Source organism: Schistocerca cancellata, chromosome 12 (assembly GCF_023864275.1).
Source record: "Schistocerca cancellata isolate TAMUIC-IGC-003103 chromosome 12, iqSchCanc2.1, whole genome shotgun sequence".
Lineage (NCBI taxonomy): Eukaryota > Metazoa > Arthropoda > Insecta > Orthoptera > Acrididae > Schistocerca > Schistocerca cancellata.
Window position 1 is genome coordinate 103,069,461 of NC_064637.1, and position 23,756 is coordinate 103,093,216.

The 23,756-nt window shown below is 39.5% G+C and overlaps 1 protein-coding gene across 1 annotated transcript in view; it reads left to right on the forward strand.

Moving 5' to 3' along the window:
- LOC126109867 (unconventional myosin-Ib) overlaps window positions 1–23,756 on the forward strand; it is a 458,138-nt gene that overhangs the window by 210,804 nt on the left and 223,578 nt on the right. Inside the window, exons 9-10 of the mRNA XM_049914933.1 lie at window positions 12,297–12,409; window positions 19,070–19,217. Of these exons, the coding sequence (XP_049770890.1) occupies window positions 12,297–12,409; window positions 19,070–19,217 (261 nt within the window). The remainder of the gene's footprint in view (window positions 1–12,296; window positions 12,410–19,069; window positions 19,218–23,756) is intronic.

Below are 23,756 nucleotides of genomic sequence, written 5' to 3' on the forward strand. Positions count from 1 at the left end.
CTGGTTTAGCTCTCTATCTCTCTCTCTCTCAACAACCTCCACATTTGTCAGCCCGATCACTGTGTCACTGGTTCAGCTCTTTCAGTGCTCTCTCTCTCTCTCTCTCTCTCTCTCTCTCTCTCTCTCTCTCTCTCTCTCTAGCATGTCAGGTCTCTCACATTAATAATCTAGTTGTCATTTAAGTTGTTTTGGTAGTTACGCTATACATGTTGATTCCTGCTTTCATTGATTGCTGTATGGGTATGATAGTAGTATTAACTTGTCAGTGAAGGTTGCTGTCAGTTACAAATTTATGAAAACTGGCAGACTATATCTCATTGTTGAAAATTAATCTGTTTTATTAGTGTTGAATCTCCTATTATCCACTTTTCTCAGTCTCTTAATAAATTTGGATTGCCTGTAGGCATGGATGATGTCAGCTGCATTCTACAGTGAAGGCTAAGGTAGATACCAATTAAATCCCTGCAGTATGCACACACACACACACACACACACACACACACACACACACACACACAAACGCAACTTGCACACAGGTCTGCAGTCTCAGACAGCTAAAACCACACTGCGAGCCGCAGCACCGTGCATGATGGGAGTGGCAACTGGGTGGGGGTATGGAGGAGGCTGAGGTGGGGAGGGGGAGGGATAGTATGGAGGGGTTGGCAGACAGTGAAGTGCTGCAGTTTAGACAGAGGGCAGGAGAGAAGGTGGGAAGGGGGGGAGGGGGGGGGGGAGGTAAGTGGCGGAAAGGAGAGAAATAAAAAGAAATTAAAAGACTGGGAGTGGGAGTGAAATGATGGCTGTGTAGTGCTGGAATGGGAACAGGGAGGGAGCTGGATGGGTTAGGACAGTGAGTAACGAAGGATGAGGCCAGGAGGGTTACGGGAACGTAGGATGTATTGCAGGGAAAGTTCCCACCTGCGAAATTCAGAAAAGCTGGTGTTGGTGGGAAGGATTCATATGGCACAGACTGTGAAGCAGTCATTGAGATGAGGGGTATCATGTTTGGCAGCATGCTCAGCAACAGGGTGGTCCACTTGTTTTTTGGCCACAGCTTGTCGGTGGCTATTCTGTGTTGAGGCTGGTCGGGGCAGCACAGGCATCTGCTGTTCAAATTACTGTCAGTGTGAACCAGAGGTGATCCTGTTACCTTCCCAATGGCACCCTGTATTATCCAACCAGGTGCTCATGCTGCATCGTGATGACAAATGTAAGCTGCTGAAGTTCATTCCCCTCAGGACTCCCATGCAGATGCGTCCATTGTGACTGTGGATGTAGTACTGGGGGGTCATCTAAAATGATATGTGATGAACTCCTGTGTCCAAAATTGTCGTCAGGCACCATGCTGTTGGCACACCTCTCTGCTGCCACATTCAGGAAAACTGCAATAATGGTCAATGTGCTGACAGCCTGTGCTGCTCTAGATGTTGTTGCACTGTTTGTATGGGTACTTGTCTTACTGCAAATGTGTTCGCTATAGGTCACACCATTACAATCCCGAACAGGGTCAACGGAAGTGCGATTCCACCTGTCTGCTTTGACCCCAGGATGTAAGGCTACTGTGGTGTGTGACATCATTACAACGCGGAGTTTATAAGTTGGTCATGTTTTTAGATGTTGTCTTGTTGTGTTTGATGGTGCCCTGTGTGTGTGTGTGTGTGTGTGTGTGTGTGTGTGTGTGTGTGTGTGTGTGTTGAGTGTTTGGAATGGCCGACCTTCTTTGCAGTGCTGAAATTTGTTGGTGGTAAGTAATTGTTTCTTTGGGTCTATTTTTCTCGAGTTGTAATGTTTTGCGTATTTATTGTGTATTGAATGTGTTTTAATTTATGTAGGGATGTTTGACTTTTAACTTTTTGAGGTGTTGTGGTTTTGGTTTTGTTTTTCGTAATTGTAGGTATTGGATTTTTCGTATCAGTAGTTGACATATATAGGTCAAGGGGAAGGACCGATTCCAATTTTTGTTGTTTTATATGTAGGTATTGGTGTTTTGGTATCATCAGCTGTGGTCAAGGGAAATGTCTGATTCCAAATTTCATAGTTTTTGCTGTAGCCATCGCTGTTTTGGTATCATCAGGTGTTGTTGACCTATATAGGTCAAGGGGAGTGTTTGATTCCTATAGATTTTTGTAATTATTGTTTTTTGTTCGTTGTTTTGTGTGTTTTGAGACCATGGTGAGTTGTTTTTTACTGTTATATCTAGCTTGCACCCCTGCCCCCCCCCCCCCACCCACCCCAAAAAAAAAATTCCCATTGTTGTTCCTTTAGTTTGATTGAATTTTTGGAGGGAGATGTTATTGCCTTATTTATATGTATTTTCTTGTTTGTTGCCGTGTGTATGTAGTGACATCATAGGCGCCATATTGTAGATGCTTAGAATAGCCTTTTCCACAATATTGATGATGTCATGGGTCACAGCAGACGGGTGGAATTGGACACTTCCGTAAATCTCCTGAACAGCTAAGTAAATAGTGTGTGTCCTCTTGGACACTAGGCATGATGAGCCATTGAAATCCTGCATGACACTGAGTGTGAGTCTCTTGAACCCATTGATTCTGTATTTCCTGTCAGTTGTGGAATCCAGAGCAATGTGAACAACAATATCGTGGAACGGTAAACAACAGTTTCAGCAGACCACAACCTTCCACCTATTGTATTCTGACACATGCTGCACAGACCATTCACATTAATATGACCACTAGCAGTGTTCAACTTTGACTTGCAATAGCCAGTCACAAATGGCAGCACTAGCTGTAGAGGGCATATAAAGAGTATCTAGGTGACATGGGAAACAGTACAGTTGTTGTAAGGGAGAAATGGAATGATTTACCCAAAATCTAAAAGGGCACAATCATTGGGGCTCGGGCTAGGAGTGGAAGTGTTTTCAAAACATCCAAGACTGCAAACTGTTCATATGCCTCCAAGGCAAAATGGCATTGTCCAAAACCAGTGCCGAGGCAACAGTGGGGCAGCAAAGGCCATAGATGACAAAGATGGATTATGGCTGTGGAGATGTGTGTGGGTGAATAGACATGCAACTGTCAAACAACTGACCACCCAAATGAACCAAGGGGTTACCGACAGTGTCTCCTCAATGACCATTCAGTGAACATTGCTGCATTTGGGCCTCCACTGCAGATGCCTGGTTCATGCACCTGTGCTAAATGCTCTTCATCAGCAACAAAGGCTGGAATTTGCATGCCAATATTGCAACCGGGCATCCATTGAACTTTCCTGATGAATCATATTTGATGCTCCATAGGATATGTATTGCTCAACACAAATTAGGAAAAGAATTGCAATGACAAAAAAAGGATTCAAGAGGAAACAGAAATTACTTTGTGGACCACTAAACAAAGATCTGAAAGAAAGACTTGCCAGACGTTACATCTGGAGCTTTGCACTATACGGTGTGGAGACCTGGACATTGAGGAAGGAAGATGAAAGAAGATTGGAGGCACTAGAGATGTGGATATGGAGAAGAATGGAAAAAGTGAAATGGGAAGACCGACTAAGGAATGAAGAAGTATTAAGAAGAGTTGGAGAAGAAAGAAACATGCTGAAAGTCATCAGAAAGAGAGAACGGAACGGGATTGGACATTTTTTGAGAAGGGACTGTTTACTGAAGAAAGGAATAGAAGGAATGGTGGAGGGAAAAGGGGGAAGAGGCTAAAGAAGATATCAAATCCTGGGCAATATCAAAGGAGACAAATATTCAGAAATAAAAGACTGACTATGGACAGACAAAAGTGGAAGAGGATTAACCCACGACAAGACCTGCCATAAGGCAGACCATACAATAGGACAGATAGTCATTGCCATCTACAGCTTGAAACATGAAAGCAAACAAGAAGGTAGCGTGGTATACCCTGGGTAATGTTATCATTATGGAAGACACAGTGGATAAATACAAGAATGTATCTATCTTTGGGGACCATGTCCACCCCCACATGCAGGTTGTTTTTCCTCGGCAGAATGTCATCTACCAGCAGGACAATGCAACATGTCACACAGCTTGCAGTGTACATGTGTGGTTTGAAGAGCACCAGGATGAGTTTATAGTATTCCTGTGGCCACCATACTTCCCAGATTTAAACCCAGAATCTGTGGGACAACTTCAATTGGGCTGTTCATGCCGTGGATTCTCAACTGAGAAACCTAGTGTAGTTGGGCATGGCATTCGAGTCAGCATGACTCCACATACCTGTCAATACCTTCCAGAACCTCATTGACTCTCTTCGTGCACGTCTCGCAGCGATCTTTTATGGCAAAAGGAGGTTATTCAGGCATTTGACTGCTGGTCACATTAATGTGACTGGACAGTGTAGTGTACGAAATGTTCAAATGTGTGTGAATTCCTAATGGACCAAACTGCTTGGATCATCAGTCCCTAGACTTACACACTACTTAAACTAACTTATGCTAAGAACAACACACACACCCATGCCTGAGGGAGGTATCGAACCTCTGGCGGAAGGGGCTGTAGTATGTGTTTCTCTTTCTTACACGAGGCATAACACAATTTTCTCACAAACAAATAACAAACACATGTGGGAATGCCATATCTGGTGCACCAATTATTAATGGTACGAGCCAATTACCAAATCCACCAATTATAATAGGTATTACTATAAAAAAAATATTACAAATGTGTGTGCTGTAATAATAACATTATAGATTTGGTCATCTCCAATTAGAGATCCTGGTTGGCCGAGTTCAGCACGAATAAGTATTCTTATTGATGTTCCTACTATTCCTGCTCATGCTCCAAATAAAAAGTATAAAGTACCAATATCCTTATGGTTTGTTGAGAATAATCATTTTTGCGGTAAGATGGCTGAATTTAAGGTGGTAGACTGTAAATCTACTTATGAGATGTTTCTCTCTTACCATGTGGTTAGGCCTTATATTCAATGCTTCTTTATGCCAATCTGGCAATATTTTTCAATTACTAAATATGAGTTGGAATTGGATATACATCCTAAACTCCTTCTCTCTGGCCACCTACTGCCCCCCCCCCCCTCCCTCCTCTCCCTCTCTCTCTCTCTCTCTCTCTCTCTCTCTCTCTCTCTCTCTCTCTCTCTCTCTCCCTCTCCCTCTCCCTCTCCCTCTCCATCTCCTCCTCAGTTCTCAACCCCATGTCATCAGCTGTAAAATTTCAGGTGCAAATAGTTGACTATAAGCGATTTCTGTTCTCTCTCTTTCATCTGGACTAAGTACTAATTCTTCATAGGCAGCATAGGTAATGCATAAAGCTGAGGGATAGTGAAGGGTTGGGCTTGTTTGGGGTAGGAGACTAGACAGTGAGGTCATCGGTCTCATTGGATTAGGGAAGGATGGGGAAGGAAGTCGGCCATGCCCTTTCAAAGGAATCATCCCAGTATTTCTCTGGAGCGATTTAGGGAAATCACATAAAACCTAAATCAGGATGGCCGGACGCGGGATTGAACCATTGTCCTCCCGAATGCGAGTCCAGTGTGTAAGCCACTGCACCACCTCACTTGGTGGATAGTGATGATCAGATCCCTTTTTTAAAAAGAAATCTGCAAGCAATGTGTGGGCCACAAGTCTGCCTTAATTCACCTTATTAAAAAGGAAAAAAAAACACTTGTTACTGGTTTTGATTTTCCTAAATTCATCTGCAGAAGGCTTGCAAGCTTTTACGTTCAAAATTCATGATACATTGTTTTATAGTACAAAAACTTGTAGGCTAACTGAAGATGAATTTTGTAGAACTGAAACCAGTAACACTGTTTTGTTCATATAGCATAATACACAGTGTGCTAGCTTGCATGGCAGGAATTTGAGCCAGACCCGGATAGAAACTCCACAGTGGATTAATGACCATGGGCTGGTTCAATGGCCAACACATTGTGGTTTTTAGGCAGTTTGTCATTCTCATTTAGGTAAGTGCTGTACTGGTTCCCATACTCTGCATGAGAGAATATGATACATGAACAGTTAAAATTTGTTAAAAAATGGAACAAGGTTGATGTAACTGAAGACAGATGGTGCATACAATTCCCCTCCCTGAGATTACTTTGATGACTGATGTCAGTAGGGGTATCTGATCACAAAGCTAAATCTATATCTATAAAAATAAAAATGTAAATGTTCGTTTGTACAAAATCTTAAATTACTGAAAGTTCTTCACTGTTTGCTTTAAAATTTTCGCACAACATTGCGTTCAAATACATGCATGCTTTTATATACTTACTGGAAGGCCATCGTATAATACACGAATACAAAAAAAAATGGTTCAAATGGCTCTGAGCACTATGGGACTCAACATCTTAGGTCATAAGTCCCCTACAACTTAGAACTACTTAAACCTAACTAACCTAAGGACATCACACACACCCATGCCTGAGGCAGGATTCGAACCTGGGACCATAGCAGTCCCGCGGTTCCATTTAAAATATAAATGAGAAACATTGTTACCAAAACTCTCAAAAAGCTGTTGAGCATTTATTTCAAATTTTTATGGGATGCTCTAATACATATTCATAAGGACGTAGGCTATATATTTTTTGAAACAACAATGTACAGATTTTCTGTTAAAACCAACTGTGAGAAACAAAATACTGTGCTGTGCTTTGCTCTGCTGTGAATATGTACGGATTTGTTTTCTTTCTTGCAATCAGTTTTAACCATGATACTAGAATATGTGAATCATTAGAAATATTGTTTTTCCCACACATATTCTTTTTTATTACATGTATCTTTAAACAAAAATTTTATACACAATAATGTGCTGTTTTGTTTTCTTCCTCTCAGTCGTTTTTTACTGAAAACAAGTAAGTTGTATTGACAGGTTCTCTGCTTATGGTTAGAATGTACTTAGGAATCTGTATTTGCAATAACAACAAACTAGGGCCAAGATCAGAAAAAGGATGAGGAGAAGGTGGATAAAGAAAGGGAAAGGGGGGGATGGACATGGAGATGGGGAAGGAGGACATCGACAGAGGGAGGCAGAGGAGGAGATGGGTAGAGAGAAGGGAGAGAAGGAGATCAGGATATAAGCTATGCAGATGACGCATCAATCTTATTTTATGGGAGTAAATCTAATGAGCTAGAATCTCTTGCTACTAGTGGTGTAACAGAAGTAACAAAATACTTCAATGATCAGGCACTCAAGGTGAATGTCACCTAATCTCAGTTACTGACATTTAAAACAGACAGTTCTCACCACAACAATATGAATAGTGTGTGTAATATCTCTGCAACAGAAAATGGTAACTGTAAATTACTGGGTGTGTATGTTGATGAAAATTTGCGGTGGATGTACCACATTAATTTCGTATGCAGAAAAGTCAGTAGTGCCATATATCTCCTCAGCCAGCTCGCAAAGATACTTTTTAGCTGAGCACTGAAATTAGTATATTATGGAACACTTTACCCCTTTCACAATTACGGAATTGAACTGTGGGGCTGTGCAGCTGGTGTACATTTAAAAAGAATACTACTACTACAGAAAAGAGCAATAAGACATATACAAAGTCAACCAACAGAAGCTATCAAGGGCAGTGATGTACATGATCACAACACTAGAACAAAGTGTAACTATTTCTGTAACAGAACAACATTAAAAATGACTGATAGAAGTCCATATATCAATGGTTTGATTTGGTATAACTAGCTACCAAACTCTCTAAGAATGTACCTGGGGAATGTTTTTAAAACAAAATTAAAATCTTTTCTAATAGAAAAATGTTTATATTCTTTCAATGAATTTTAAGATAGTGATTGTAACATGAGGCATTAGCATATCAGTTGTAATGTGATAAATGTAGAAAATAGACATACGAAGCAACAGCTACAGAGTGTAGTGTATTTTATAAGTGTAAGTATAACCATAGTATTAAGTCTGACATTTGCAAAAGCCATCACTATGATGGCTCCACGCAAAGAAAATGTAAATAAATAAATAAATATATTTTCAAATCCCATACAAATTTAGCAGTTGTGCAGCATTGCCATATTCACTAGTAATAAAATAAAGTTTGCTAAATCCTGGTAAAGCAGCTCCTATACTAGACAGGATAAACACTAGTGCAAAGAAAGAAAGGAAGAAAGAAAGAAAGAAGTAATGCTGTTTTGAAGACAAATTGAACAAAAACCAAATCGTGATTGGTTGCTACTGTATATTATCACAGGACAGTCACAGTTCTGCAAAACTGTCAATATTTTATAACTGTAAAATATTGCAGATATTTTATAATAACTGTAAGATGGGAATGTGCATTTCACTCCAGTTGAGAGAAGTTTCATTTTCATTTAGTGTTTTTCGTTATTTTTGCAGTGTAGATTGTTGAAAATGTTTCATTCTTTCATAACTTTTGTACAGCACATTAACTCTGTGCTAAGCAAGATATCTTTTTGTGGATAATGACAAACTTTTGGTACTTTTTAATGCCTTTTCTGCTCTCATATAATGAATAGAGCCCAGACACTCCCAATGTGACGTCTGCTGCGTAGGCTGGCATGCACAATAGCTTTATGGTGTGGCTGACACCCCTAACAACATGTGATGGATGATGCATTGTTAGGACCGAGGCTTTCAGCAAGTGACATCCATTTATCTTGCGTTTTTAATTTAAAAGCCCCTGAAAGGGAAACAAAAACAAGGGGCAGGTTTTTCTGATACTGCCACTACTAAAAGTATGTTGGTGAGGACAGTTGAGCAGTTTTTATTGAATTTCCATTAACTCGTTAATTGCTGTGAGCTTATCTTTGGTCAAGTCTCAAAAAGGTTAAATTGTATCTTTTATTCAAGTGTCTAACTAGACAAAATATTAGGAACAAGGAATTGTATATAATTCTCATGCCTAAATTCAGGACTATAACTATTTTAGACTGATTAGTAATGGCCATAGACACTTTTACTACTCAGACTGTAACTACACACTGACAGATAATAGTTTAATTTAGTAGGGAAGCTTTGTTTTTGAAAAGAAGATCCATTCTCACACTGAAAGATGCATAACTATAATCATGGCCGGCTATAAATGAGTATCATAATGTCTGCATGTAGCTTAAAAGCCAGGAACCTACTTAGTTTTTATAATGGACTATCCAGATGCAGAAAAGTATATAAAATCAAATTCTCTCTTAATATTGCTGTTGCCACTACAACACTGATTACTTGTGTTGTTTCTGTTGAATGTAGATAGTAGTCAAATTTTTACTGAAACTTGGGGTAGATACTTTTGCTGCATGAAGTATCATTGTACTTAATGTGGTGTCACCGCCAGACACCACACTTGCTAGGTGGTAGCTTTAAATCGGCCGCGGTCCATTAGTACATGTCGGACCCGCGTGTCGCCACTGTCAGTAATTGCAGACCGAGCGCCACCACATGGCAGGTCTAGCACTCGCCCCAGTTGTACGACGGCTTTGCTAGCATCTACACTGACGAAGCCTTTCTCTCATTTGCTGAGAGACAGTTAGAATAGTCTTCAGCTAAGTCCATGGCTACGACCTAGCAAGGTGCCATTAACCATATCTGAGAGTCTCACTTGTATTATCAAGGGCGATGTACCACAAGGATGAATTAAAGTTAAGTATTAAAGAAGCTACGTACTTTTCTTTATAGCATTCATAACGTATCCTGTTTCAGACCTCACGCAAGCCGGCGTGAGTTAACGCGTGCATTTCGGCTACTTCCGAGTGGCGTGGCTGTCTTGCAACACCACAACACTTAAAATACACAAAAATGTCAGTAATATGATATATGAGATGTATGTTAAATGTGTAAACTTACGTGATGTGCCACTACATCTACTGTAGCTACTTTAACAAATCTTCTACACAAAACTTCAGAGAGAATCGTAATGCCATGGTATACACATTACCTTATTAAATTTAAGTGCAGAAAGTGTGTAATTTAGTATACTTGCTGAAAACTTGTTGTCATATTCCTCTTGTGGGTAGTGGGAATAAAGTACTGCACATCTTTGTAACATAATTGACCTTGGTGACACAGGAGCCAAGTCAGAGGACAAGCACGTCCCAGGAGCAGGGTTCAAATCCCCGTCTGACCATCCAGAATTAGGTCTAAATTCATTAAGCATAAATTCATTAAGCCTAACTCTGGAACTGTTACTGTGAGGAGCTCTTGCCCAAATTCATTTCCCCACTTTTCCCTATTCCTTTGTCAGCTTGTGCTTTGTCTCTGATGATTTTGATCTTGCTGTGTGGTTAATTCTATTCATTCTTTCATGTCTGAAAGAGCAGCTACATTAATTTGAAGTAAGAAACACTAAAATGTTTTGCAAATTTTTATTAAGAGATGCATTTAGCGTAGTGGATATTTCATTGAGACAGTAGTAGTTCAGTGACTTCAGAGAAGTGACCATGTCAGTCACATTTTTATATTTTTGCTCATATGTATGTTAATAACACATACAATTATAATTTTATGCTGCTTATATTGGACAGCAGCAGTATTGAAGTATTAATTTTTCTGTAAATACTATGTCACCAGAGTTTGAAGTTTGATAAACTGAGACAATTAAGATTTTTATGTGTGGGTTGCAGTACCAGCAACTTCAAATGTATCATCAAGGGATATTTTGCTAACATGTGTGACTGAGAACTGTGTATCAAAGTTGCTTTTAATGTAGATTGAGACCATACCATGTGAAATATTTGTTCTGCAATAGCTAACAACTAGCAAGTATGCATGAGGAAAACAAAAGTCTTCCTTCAAGCCAGCATTGCAGTAAATAGACTTTACCTCTAAGAGATTGTAGATTTATATGAAGAAGGAGAAACTTGTTGTTGACACTGAAAAGTATTTTGATTTTTCTTGGTCTTCATTTATTTTCACTAGATGGACTAGAACAGCACAATTATGTGAATGAATTGATCTACTGCAGGTCCCTCTTACATGTGATTTGTACCCCTCCTTCCTCTGTAATGTTGATTTCTTTAAACAGGAGGTAATGAACTTGACAGAAAGACTGTCTTTTAAAACCAGTCTTTTGCCTTCATTTATAATTTTGTTTATCTATTGACAGAAATTTCTTGCCATGGTCATTTAGATGTTCACCGTATCACTACATTGCATTTGGCATAAATGGAACAGCATTGTCTGATTTTAATATTATGTGTCAGGACTGTTTGTCAACATGTAAATTAAAGATTAGGTATCATCACAAAAACAGTGTTCATCTTATTTATGTCCAAACAAATTCTTGGAACCTGTCAGAAATTTCCATTACAAACTTCTAGGACTTGTAGAGGGGAGTGAGTACATAATATTTTGAATAGGAACCCGTGTCTATAAACATTACATTTCTGTTCTACACCAGTTTCAATTCAGATGTATGACACATCTACTTCTGCTTTAGGGATTGAATTAGGTGTCACACAGTACCATTATTAGGTAACAATTCAAAAGGAAATGTAACAAAACAACCATTTATTACTTAAGCACATTTGTTTGTATTAACACTTAAACATTAGGTGTTTATATTATTCCAAAAGAAAAAAGAACCCAGCATACCTTGTGTACAGAACAGTACTAACGCATTACAACAGCGGCTCGATGTGGCAACCACCAGTATTGTTACAGACATTGTATCTATGAAGCACATTCTGGTACACACTGTCCTTGCCTCCTGGCATCTCTTCAAGTTCTCGTGCAGCGACCTGAACTCTTGTGAGCAAATCTTCCTCTGTCTGTACACGAGTCTCACAAATTAAACTTTGCATACGACCCCCCAAGAAGTAATCCATAAGTGTTAAATCCCGCAATTGCAGTGGCCGTGCGGGTGGACCACCTAGGCCTATCCATTTTTCACCATATCGTCTGTTGAGATGTCTCCAAACCGCACATCTGAAGCAAGGTACTGACACATTTCCTGATGGACATTAGGTGATACATCATCCTGTCTACCCTATTGCGTATCAGGACAACCAACTCTGACCATTGTAGAATGGAATCATACATTTCCAGATGTGGGTTCCTGTTCAAAATATTGTGTACTCACTCCGCTCTACGAGTCCCAGAAGTTTGTAATGGGAATTTCCAAACACCCTGTATAATTTTTGGCTTTATTATGTGCTACATTGTTTGCACTAGTCACACGAACTGTATAGTCACTGTCCTTTAGTAAATTCTCAATAACATTTTTCGTCCTCACGCCCTGTGCGTATCTTGAGGAACAATCACATGTCAATACCTAGAGATGCATGTATTTGTGAGACAACAATTACTATAGAAAAATAAATGCATAAAAAGATATACTGCAGCAGCATTTTATTGTGAATTATCTCGGATGGTTATATTTCAGAACAGCTGAAGCTGCAACGCAACCTGGATAATTACAGCTTCTTACGCAACAGCAACAATCGCTGCCACGGTCCTGACAGTATAGACGATCGACACGATTTCCAAGTCACCAGGGTTTGTTTACTTTCTTTACACTTACTAGTTTTTAGTGGTTTTTCCTATATTTTACAGCTTCCATAAAAATTTCTATTATAAAACTAGATATAATCCTAACCAGTCAGCACCCAGCTTGGTAGAAATCAACTATATGTTCTTTAAACATTAGAAATCAGAGAAATTTACAATTTCTGATCAAAAGTAACCAAACACCCTCATGTAATACAGATTTGATTGCTAGATGTTACAAGAGACAGTCCTATCAGTATAAAAGGAGCCAGGGAGCACTGTGCTGTCAGTAGAGTAACAGTAGCAGCAGCAGCATTGGTCGCTCAGGTTACCTCAGTGACTTAGAACATGGACTAGTCATTGGATGTCACCTAATTCACAAATCTATGAGGGACATTTCAAACCTTCTGAAGCTTGTTAGTTTCTCCATGTGATGATTCCGCCACTGTTTGTTGTGTTACTGAAAAATCGCTCCAGTTGCTGTTGAGAACATTGCTGATTCCACTATTGTATTCTGACTGATTTGATGCAGCCCACCGAGTTTCTCTCCTGTGCCAGCCTCTTCATCTCAGAGTAGCACTTGCAACCTATGTCCTCAATTACTTTCTGAATGTATTCCAGTCTCTATCTTCCTCTACAATTTTTACCCTCTACAGCTCCCTCTAGGTCCTTATTCCCTGATTTCTTAAAAGATTTCCAGTCATCCAGCCCCTCCTTCTTGCCAGTGTTCGTATATTCCTTTCCTTGATGATTCTCTGGAGAACCATTTCATTCCTTACCTTATCAGTCCAGAGTATAAAATGACATTATAAAGGCTGAATAGCTCACCATTCAGCCTGTATAATGTCATTTTATACTCTTATCTGTACTTAGATTCTATCTATATACTCTAGCTCAGCATTCTTACCTGAGCTGCCAGAGTTGGCAGTCATGTGTGTGAGGTGTGCTTGCTTGTGTGAATGAATATTGTGTGTATTTCTCTTTCTTGTTCTGATGTCGGCTGCGGCCGAAAGCTAATGTGTAAGTGTTTGTAATTGTGGCTGTCTGCTACTTAATATGTCATTTTTACATAAGTAGCGGTCTATCTTCTCCTACATTGTTGATATTCCATATACAGATGGAAGCCATTTTTCTCATCTTTTGTTATATACATTGTTTATATATCTGCCACGTTTATGGCAATTTTCAGAACTATTAGAAAATGTATTAATAGACAAGGTGTACAACTTACCTTCCGCCATTTTTTCCCCAACATTTGAGGCTTTAATGAAAGTATTTTCCATCGCTGGACACTACTTTCCCCCATCTTTTGGGCAGTGTACGAAACCCGCATCAAAAAAATTTTTCTTCTGTTGAAGCGATCCACAAAGCGATTCGATTTGTGATTTCTTTGTGAGATCAAAAGTGTTGGTCAGCCAGGCCATGCACCATTGATCAAAACAGGTAATAGTCAGAGGGAGCAATATCTGGAGAATATGGCGGGTGAAGTACGACTTCCCATTTTAACGTTTCCAAGTACATTTTGACCTCTTTTGCAATATGGGGTCAAGCGTTGTCATGCTGCAAAATCACTTTATTGTGCCTCTCACTGTATTGTGGCCATTTGTCTTTTAATGCTCTGCTCAAATGCATTAATTTCATTCAATAATGAGCACATGCGATTGTTTCACTTGGTTTTAACACCTCATAGTACATGACACCGAGCTGGTCCCACCAAATGCAGAGCATGATCTTGGAGCCATGATTATTCGGTTTGGCCGTTGACGTGGAAGCATGGCTGGGATATCCCCATGATTTTTTGCATTTAGGGTTATTGTAATGAACCCATTTTTCATCCCCAGTGACAATGCAATGCAGAAATCCCTTCCGTTTTTGCCTCTGAAGCAACTGTTCACAAACACACAAATGCTGTTCAACATCTCTTGGTTTCAGCTCACACAGGACCCAAGTTCCTTCTTTCTGAATTGTGCCCATAGCCTTGAGACATTTTGAAATGGCTTGCTGTGTCACTCCCACTAATCATACCAATTCTTCTTGAGTTTGACACGGGTCTTCACTAAGCAATGTCTCCAATTCTGCATCTTCGAAAACATTCGCTCACTATGCCAGACTACGACATTAAAATCACCGTTCTTGAAGCATTGAAATCACTCATGACATGTTCTTTCATTAATAGCGTCCCTACCGTACGTACTTGAGAGCATTCGCTGAGACTCAGCCGCTGTTTTCCTCATATTGAAACAAAACAGTAACACCGCCCGCAAATGATGATAATTAGACTCGCAAACTGACATTTTCAATCAAGAACAACTTTATGATGCAGACAGAAATCGACTAATGTTTGAATGAGGTTATGTTGACTGAGGTCTAAGCTAACTGCCTGACGTCTGCGATTTGTTTCTTTCGACCGCTACTTACCGTTGTCACCACCTATCAGCAAATGGCACAAGCAAAGTTGTACACCTTGTAAAAGCCAGAACTGGTCGTTGTTGTTGTGGTCTTCAGTCCTGAGACTGGTTTGATGCAGCTCTCCATGCTACTCTATCCTGTGCAAGCTTCTTCCTGTTCCAGTACTTACTGCAACCTACATCCTTCTAAATCTGTTAAGTGTATTTATCTCTTGGTCTCCCTCTACGATTTTTACCCTCCACACTGCCCTCCAGTGCTAAATTTGTGATCCCTTGATGCCTCAAAATATGTCCTTCCAACCGGTCCCTTCTTCTTGTCAAGTTGTGCCACAAACTCCTCTTTTCCCCAATTCTATTCAATACCTCCTCATTAGTTATGTGATCTACTCATCTAATCTTCTGCATCCTTCCGTAGCACCACATTTAGATAGCTTCTGTTCTCTTCTTGTCCAAACTATTTATCATCCATGTTTCACTTCCATACATGACTACACTCCATACAAATACTTTCAGAAACGACTTCATGACACTCGATGTTAACAAATTTCTCTTCTTCAAAACGCTTTCCTTGCCTTTGCCAGTCTACATTTTATATCCTCTCTTCTTCAACTATCATCAGTTAGTTTGCTCCCCAAATAGCAAAACTCCTTTACTACTTTACGTATCTCATTTCCTAATCTAATTCCCTCAGCATCGTCCAACTTAATTCGACTACATTCCATTATCCTCATTTTGCTTTTGTCATTGTGCATCTTATATCCTCCTTTCAAGACACCGTCCATTCCATTCAACTACTCTTCCAAGTCCTTTGCTGTCTGTAACAGAATTACAATGTCATCGGCAAACCTCAAAGTTTTTATTTCTTCTCCATGGACTTTAATACCTACTCCAAATTTGTCATTTGTTTCCTTTACTGCTTGCTCAATATACAGATTGAATAACATCAGGGAGAGGCTACAACCCTGTCTCACTCCCTTCCCAATCACTGCTTCCCTTTCATGCCCCTTGGCTCTCATAACTGCCATCTGCTTTCTGTACAAATTGTAAATAGCCTTTCGCTCCCTGTATTTTACCCCTGCTGCCTTTATAATTTGAGAGATAGAACTGGTAGTACAGTCACTTAAGTTCTCAACAGGAACTGGAGCAGTTTTTCATTAATTCTTCTAAAGCTGCACAGGTTGCCTGTTTGCGATGTGATTGTGAAGCGGAAACATGAAGAAGCAACCACAGCTGAAACAGGATCAAGCAGACCTCATGTACTGACACACAGCAACAGTAGAGCGCTGTAGAGAGTGTATTTAAAAAAGCACATTAGTTCAGTTGAAAGAATCACTTCTGACTTCCATAGTGTTCCAGCAGCCCAGTTAGCACAATGACTGTCTGTGAGGAGTTAAAAAGAATGGGTGCAGTGGCCAAGCAGCGCCTTATAAGTCACATATTTTACCAACCACTGCCAACTGATGTTTGTGATGGTGTAAAGAGTGATGGCACTTGACAGTGGATGACTGGAAAGGAGTGATTTGAAGTGATGAATCATGTTTCATCCGGTGGAAATTCATTGGAAATGTTTAAGTTGGGTGTGTGCCTGGAGAATGTTACCCGCCATCATGTTTCGTGTTGGCAGGGAAGTACAGAGGAGGTGATTTTACTGTGTGGGTGTGTCTTTTCTGTTTAGGTTGTGATCCCATATTGCACATAAAAAGACGCTAAATGTAGAATGATATGAACACATTTTATAGTGGGCATGATTGTTGATAGTCTCAGCATAACAATGCATCCTGTCATAAAGAAGCTCTGTGGGGCAATGGTTTGTGGACAGTATCATACGAGAGGCATTTGAAAAGTCTATGCAAAAATAAAAACTACTTATGTGTTTGGGGTAAACCTTTTTTATTCTTCAACAGTCTCCTTTTAGACACTTTGTCCAATGTTATTCTTATTTGTTGATCCCTTCCAAATAATAGGAATTGTCCAAGTCTGCAAAATAACAATTAGTTGCTGCAATCACCTCCTCGTTTGAATAAAATCTTTGTCCTGCCAGCCATTTCTTCAAATTGGGGAACAAATAGTAGTCTGAGGGAGCCAAGTCTGGAGAAAAGGGGGATGCAAAACGACCTGGAATAGTATTTCCAATAATTTTGTGACCACAACTGCTGAGGTGTGTGCTGGTGCATTGTCGTGATGGAAAAGGACTTTTTTGCGGTCCAATCGCCGGCATTTTTCTTGCAGCTCAGTTTTCAGACAGTCCAATAACGATGAATAATATGCACCTGTAATAGTTTTACTCTTTTACAGATAGTTGATGAGGATTATCCCTTGCGAATCTTAAAAGACAGTCGTCATAACCTTTCCGGCCGAAAGAATGGTCTTCGCCTTTTTTGGTGCACATTCTCTGTTGGTAAAACATTGTTTAGATTGTTGTTTTCTCTCAAGAGTATAGTAATGTATCCATGTTTCATCCACAGTGATGAAACAATGCATAAAGTCCTGCGGATTCTTCCTGAACAGCTTCAAACCATCCTTGCAACATTTCACACAATTCCATTTTCAGTCAAGCATGAGCAGTCATGGAACCCATCTTGCAGATAGCTTTCTCATGTCCAAATGTTTACACAAAATATTATGTACCCAGTCATTCAAGATGCCCACAGCACTAGCAATCTCAAGTACCTTAACTCTTCTGTCATCCATCACCAAATCATGGATTTTATGAATGGTTTCTGGAGTCGTAACCTCCTCAGGGTGTCCAGAACATTCAGCATCACTTGTGCCCATATGGCCACTCCGAAAATTTTGAAACCACTTATAAACTATTCTAATCGAAGGTGCAGAGTCACCATAATGTTTATCAAGCTTCTCTTTCTGAGACGTTTTGCCTTTCATAAAGTAATGTTTAATCACCACACAAATTTCTTTTTCATCCATTTTTTGACTATCACTCGACTTCCATGATTCACACGAATGCCAAACACAACGAAATAGCCCAACATGGCTGAAACTTGGTGTGCGTTCTTTCCAAAGATGCTACTAACTAAACATGACCTGTATACACACCAGTGGTGCCATCTCTCAGACTTTGCACAGACTTTTCAAATGCCCCTCACAGCTGAAATGGACTGGTCTTCCAGAGTCCTGACCTGAACCCACCGAAACACCTTCAGGATGAGTTACAACATTTACTTAACAAGAAACCCCAGCATCCAACATCACTACCTCCTTTTATTTCAGCTCATGATAAAGAATGGGCTGCCATTCCTTCACAGACATTCAGGCACCTCATTTGAAGTGTCCCCAACTTAGTGCAGCCCATCAAAAAGGTGAAGGTTGGGCACACTCCATATTAATGCCCACAAATATGTGTCCTGATACTTAAGATCAGATAGTGTATGACCAGACATTCAAATAATAATTATAAATACAGGAAACAAGATAGAAGGTGTAATGACAGTGTTGGTTCAGTGATGTGGGAACCGAAAATTCTCACTGAAATATGCACAAGAAAGATAAAAATACCAGCTTCAAACCAAAGCAACTAAAGTGCCTACATCAATTTTAAGCTTGCGTGTGTGTTATTTCTCTATGTGCAAGGTACGGAAGGTACTGTTTCTCTTGTCTGCATGTTCGGTGTTAGATTGTATCACTTAAAGAAAGATGGAAGAATTGCAAGCATTCAGACTCAGTAATTCTTTCGTCAAGATATAGACAGCAGCTACAGATGGAAGAAAGAGAAAGTGTAAGTGAGACAAGTCATTCAGATCCAAGGACTCAGATGAACTGGAATCAAATAACTTTCATTTTTAAGTTCTACCATGCTCTATTCAGCTGTCTCTGTTGTAAATCATAATTCTGAGTGAATTTACAGTAAGCACTTTTGACAAGACTCATATCATCTGTACATTCTTTTTATGAATTATAATTCAGAAAAAAAATGTACAGATGATATGAGTCTTGTCAAAAGTATTAACCCTTTTGTTTTATACCTATTAAGATCTTCACTCTGTTAGCAGTTTTTATTACTAGTAAACCTTCACTTTCCCAATATTCATATGGTTCATATTTCATTTTGGGCTAACTTTTTTGGCACAACATCTGCAGTGGTTTATAGGTGAAGATTAAAACATTAGTGGTTTTATTGTTAAATACTGCTGTGTATGTATTTCATATAAAACTCCTTTACTTTCGTGCGGGAAAGAAATAATGTGTTGTCTTAATGGTTTACAAAAGAAGATAATTTAAGATTAGGCTACTCATTTTGTTGCAGAGAGCTATGGATACGCTGGGGTTCATGCAGGACGAGGTGATGAGTGTCTTCAAGATTGTTGCTTCTGTACTGAAGCTAGGCAACATCACTTTTGTGCCAACGAATAATATTGATGGCACAGAAGGCTGTACTGTAAACAATGATTATGGTGAGAATTCATACTTTCCAGTATTTTTTTTTTTTTATACCAGATAATATGTTAAAAATGATACATTTGTTTCAACTGGCGATATACTAGCTAGAATTACAAAATATATATATAATTTGCATAGCTTTATTACTCGAAGTTACGACCAAATGTTATTCATACGCATCACATCCTGTTGTGCTTCCACAATGCTGTGGTTGCAATTCTGAAACATTATTGTGAGGGAAAGGCAACACTTCACAATATAGTGGACACATTGAGCAGCAAGTGGGCACATAATGCAGTACTATAAAGTCCTGGGTGCAATGTAAAAAATGGAAGGCATAAACGTAAAGAGTCAGTGTGTAGTTCAACTGCTGCTCTGTTGATAGGCACAGAAACTAGTGTGATATCGGTGCTAAGTTTTTGGACAGTGTTAACTGATAAATAAAAATGTACACATGCACATATGCGACTACATTGTCCCAGCACTGTAGCCCAGCTGCTGAAACTGATTTTTGTTACCAGAAACAAAAAAACATTAAGGAACAAATGTGCTCAGTAGTGAGAGTAAGAGTTGCAGGAGTGTTAAAGGCCCAGGACTGGGCCCAGTTAGATGAGACATCCTTTTTTGACATCCTGTCAGTGATCCTCACAGTGACATTGATGCATTCCCTGAGCTGCTCCAGTGTTATTAGTAGCAGCGGTATGTAAATGTTCTCATTCAAACGAGCAAGAAAGTAGGCAAAGTTTGGAACTTTTATTTTTTGAGACAATAAAAAGCCATGCAAAGGAACTATTTGGGGATTATGATTGGTTATACTTTGAACTTTACTTTATATTTTCAATTTTTTTTTAAATTACACCTGTAATTACGGTTTGATCGAGGGCCTGTGAGTTTGAAGTACACAGACTGTGTGCAGTGTAGCCCCTCAGGAGTTATCTGAAATAAAAAATGGATAACATCAATTGACACTAAATTAAATTCATGGGAGTTTATACCTACTTAAAATGAAATAATCTTAAATTTAACAATTTGGTACTAACTTGAACTTTGAGTTCAATTTTTTTTCACTCTTTACGGCTTCACAAAAAATAGTTAATAATAACAAATTTTGTGTGTTATAGGTATAAACTCACAGAAAAAGTGTTTACTTTTCTGGCATCAACGGTAGGTGTTAATAAGTTGAACCATTTTTATTTTTTGCTGCACAGAGTTTTGGAAAATTGTTTCTCGAGAAAAACTAGTATTAAGTTTAAGGAAAACTTTTATATGTATTATTAGTTCAGTTTGCGTAAAAATTACACGTTATTATATATTTTTCATGTCACTGAACACAAATCTGAAGTTAGATTTTCAAAATTCAAAATGGTTAATCAGCAATTGCTTTGTTCTTCTTGAGGAGAAAAGCTGATCTGGCTGACTGGATATGCTGTATTTGGCAGCCTCCACACATTGTTTATCGGCTTTTTTGGCGAGTGTGTTTGCATGCATACTGCAACACAAATCATTTTGTGAACATACGTCCTGGCACAGCAAGTTCTCTACCTGAGCCAGGTGTCTCTGGTTGAGAGTGTCCCATGGCAGCTGTGACACAGTTTTGAACAATAGGCTGTAGAAACTTTTGCAACACATGGATTAATAAACCTTTACATCCCAACATTCTAGTCATGTATACTTTTCAAAAAATGAATGTGAACCTAGCCTTAATGTACCCCCAGAGGAAAAACTCTTAAGCTGTTAGGTCAGGCAATCTGCGGGTGAAGGGAACACAGGCACATCATATTCACCACTACACCCAATTGAGCAATTCAAACGTTCATCATTTAGGTAGCGACAAACATTGGTGCTGCAGTGCTACAATGAGGGGGTGTTCCATCACAGTATCTTCCACACAGTTCATGGATTGCGTGGACCATTTTTTGGACTGCATACAAAATTTTCCCTTATGCTCTTCACAGTTACATCTGGAACACTTTGTAAGCCGGTACTTTTCTGTTTACAGAGGCAACTAGTATCCCTAAATTGTCTGTAACAGTGCACAATGCTCTATTTACATGGAAGTTCTTTTTCATAATTCCTCTTGAATGCCCACTGCACTGTTGTAACATATAAACATTTTGCATATTCCAATACACAAATACTCTTTTCTCTCTTTATTGGTTGGCACAATGCAAACTAGGTGAGTTTACGGTTCTATTCATGCATTGTTCCTGTTTGTACATTTAATATTTTGGAAAATATAAAACTCTGAAAATGAATGAATCTACATCTACATCTACAGCTACATGGATACTCCAGAAGTCACCGTACGGACTGTGACGGAGGGTCCTCTGTACCACTACTGGTCATTTCCTTTCCTGTTCCACTTGCAAATAGAGCAAGTGAAAAAAGACTGTCTATGTGCCTCTGTATGGGCTCAAACTTCTCAAATCTTATCTTCATGGTCCTTACGTACAATGTATGTTGGCAGCAGTAGAATTGTTTGGCAGTCAGCTTCAGGCACTGGTTCTCTAAATTTTCTCAATGGTGTTTCTCAAAAACAATGTCACCTTCTCTCCAGGAAATCCCATTTGAGCTCTCAAAGGATCTCCGTAACATTTATGCATTGTTCGAACCTACCAGTAACAAATCTAGCAGACCACTTCTCCGCCACTGAATTGCTTCAGTCTCTTCCTTCAATCCAACGTGGTATGGATCCCAAACACTCGAGCAGTACTCAAGAATAGGTCATGCCAGCATCCTATTATATGATCCCCTTTACAAGTGAACCACATTTTCCTAAAATTCTCCCAATACACCAAAGTTGACCATTTGTCTTCCCTGCCACAGTTCTCACATGCTCCTTCCATTCCATTTCATATCGCTTTGTGATGTCGTGGTTAGATATTGAAACAACTTGACTGTGTCAATCAGGACACTAGTAATACTGTAACAGAATATAATAGGTTTGTTCTTCCTACGCATCCACATTAACTTACATTTTTCCACGTTTAGAACTAGTTGCCATTCATCTCACCAACTAGAAATCTCGTTCAAGTCATCTTGAATCATTTACAGTAACCCTGCATTGCCCATCTGGCCATGCAGGTGACATTGTCCTAATAACATGTGCACAAGAAGAATGAAAAGGATTCAGATCCTGGAATTAGTGGCATCAATGTTTGCACTTCAAATTAGTACTGAAAGACAGAGTATGTGTCCGTAGGAAGTAAGATCCATAAATCCCAAGATCTGTCTGTAAACTATATCAGATGAGAGCATGTGAAACAGTTAAAATATCTTGGAACAGTGTTTACTTCAGTAACATTAATGGAAGTGCAGATTAACACATACTGCAGGCGAGAATCAGGTGCTGTAACTCTCTAAACCCTGTATTAAGATCTAGGGAGATCATCAACAACTAAAACTAAAACTCTATAAAACATTAATTATGCCATTGGTAATATATATGGTTGTCAAACCTGGAGGACTTAAAAACAAGACCATAAACAACTACTTACATTTGAGGGAAAGGTCCTCACGAAAATATATGACCAGGTCTGGGTTCCAACGACTAGAGAATGGAGAAGGAGCCAAAATACGGAACTAGAATAACTGTGCAAGAAGCCTATCATCATTATAGTGATGAAAAGCAAAAGACTTCATTTGGTGGACATGTAATGACAATGAAACAAATGAGATGGTCCAAAATTGCAATGGATTTGATCCCATCAGGGGGCAGAGCAGTGGAAGTAACTAGGAAGGGATGGATGGATGGACCTCATCTTGTTCACGGATGGAGAATTGAGGGATATCATATTGTCTAACCCTGTGGGGCTGTGGTGGTGGGCTTTGCCGTTACAACAGCATGTGTGGACAAATCGTGCTGACTTTTTTTGTGTATATTGGTTGTTTTTGTTATTATTTGATATATAATTTATCTAATTTCTTTAAAAAATGTAAACAGTATTATGAGAAAGACAGACTGCTACTCACCGTAAACATGACATATTGAGTTGCAGACAGATACAACAAAAAGACCATTACACATTGACCTTTCAGCCCAAGCCTTCTTCAGAAAAGATAACATACACACATCCCCACAAGCGGGCACACCTCACACACACACACACACACACACACACACACACACACACACAGACGACTGCTATCTCCAGCCACTGCAGCCAGAATGCAACTGTCGCAATGAACAAAATCAAAAATCTGGAGTGGGATGGGAAAGAGGATGGATAGCAGGTAAATGGAAATGAGTGTTTGGCATCATTGGCCAGGAGGTTCCTTGCGGGGCAGGTCCAGCCGCCTTGGTGCAGGTCTTATTACATTCGACGCCACATTGAGTGACTTGCGTGCCGGATGTGGATGAAATGATGATGAAGACAGCACAACATCCAGTCCCTGAGCGGAGAAAATCCCCAACCCAGCCGGGAATCGAACCCGGACCCGTAGGACGGCAATCCGTCACGTTGACCACTCAACTATAGAGGCAGATATGGATAGCAGGTTATGAGTGGGGAGAGACAAGAGGGCTGCCTGGAGGAGCATGTAGGGACTAGATG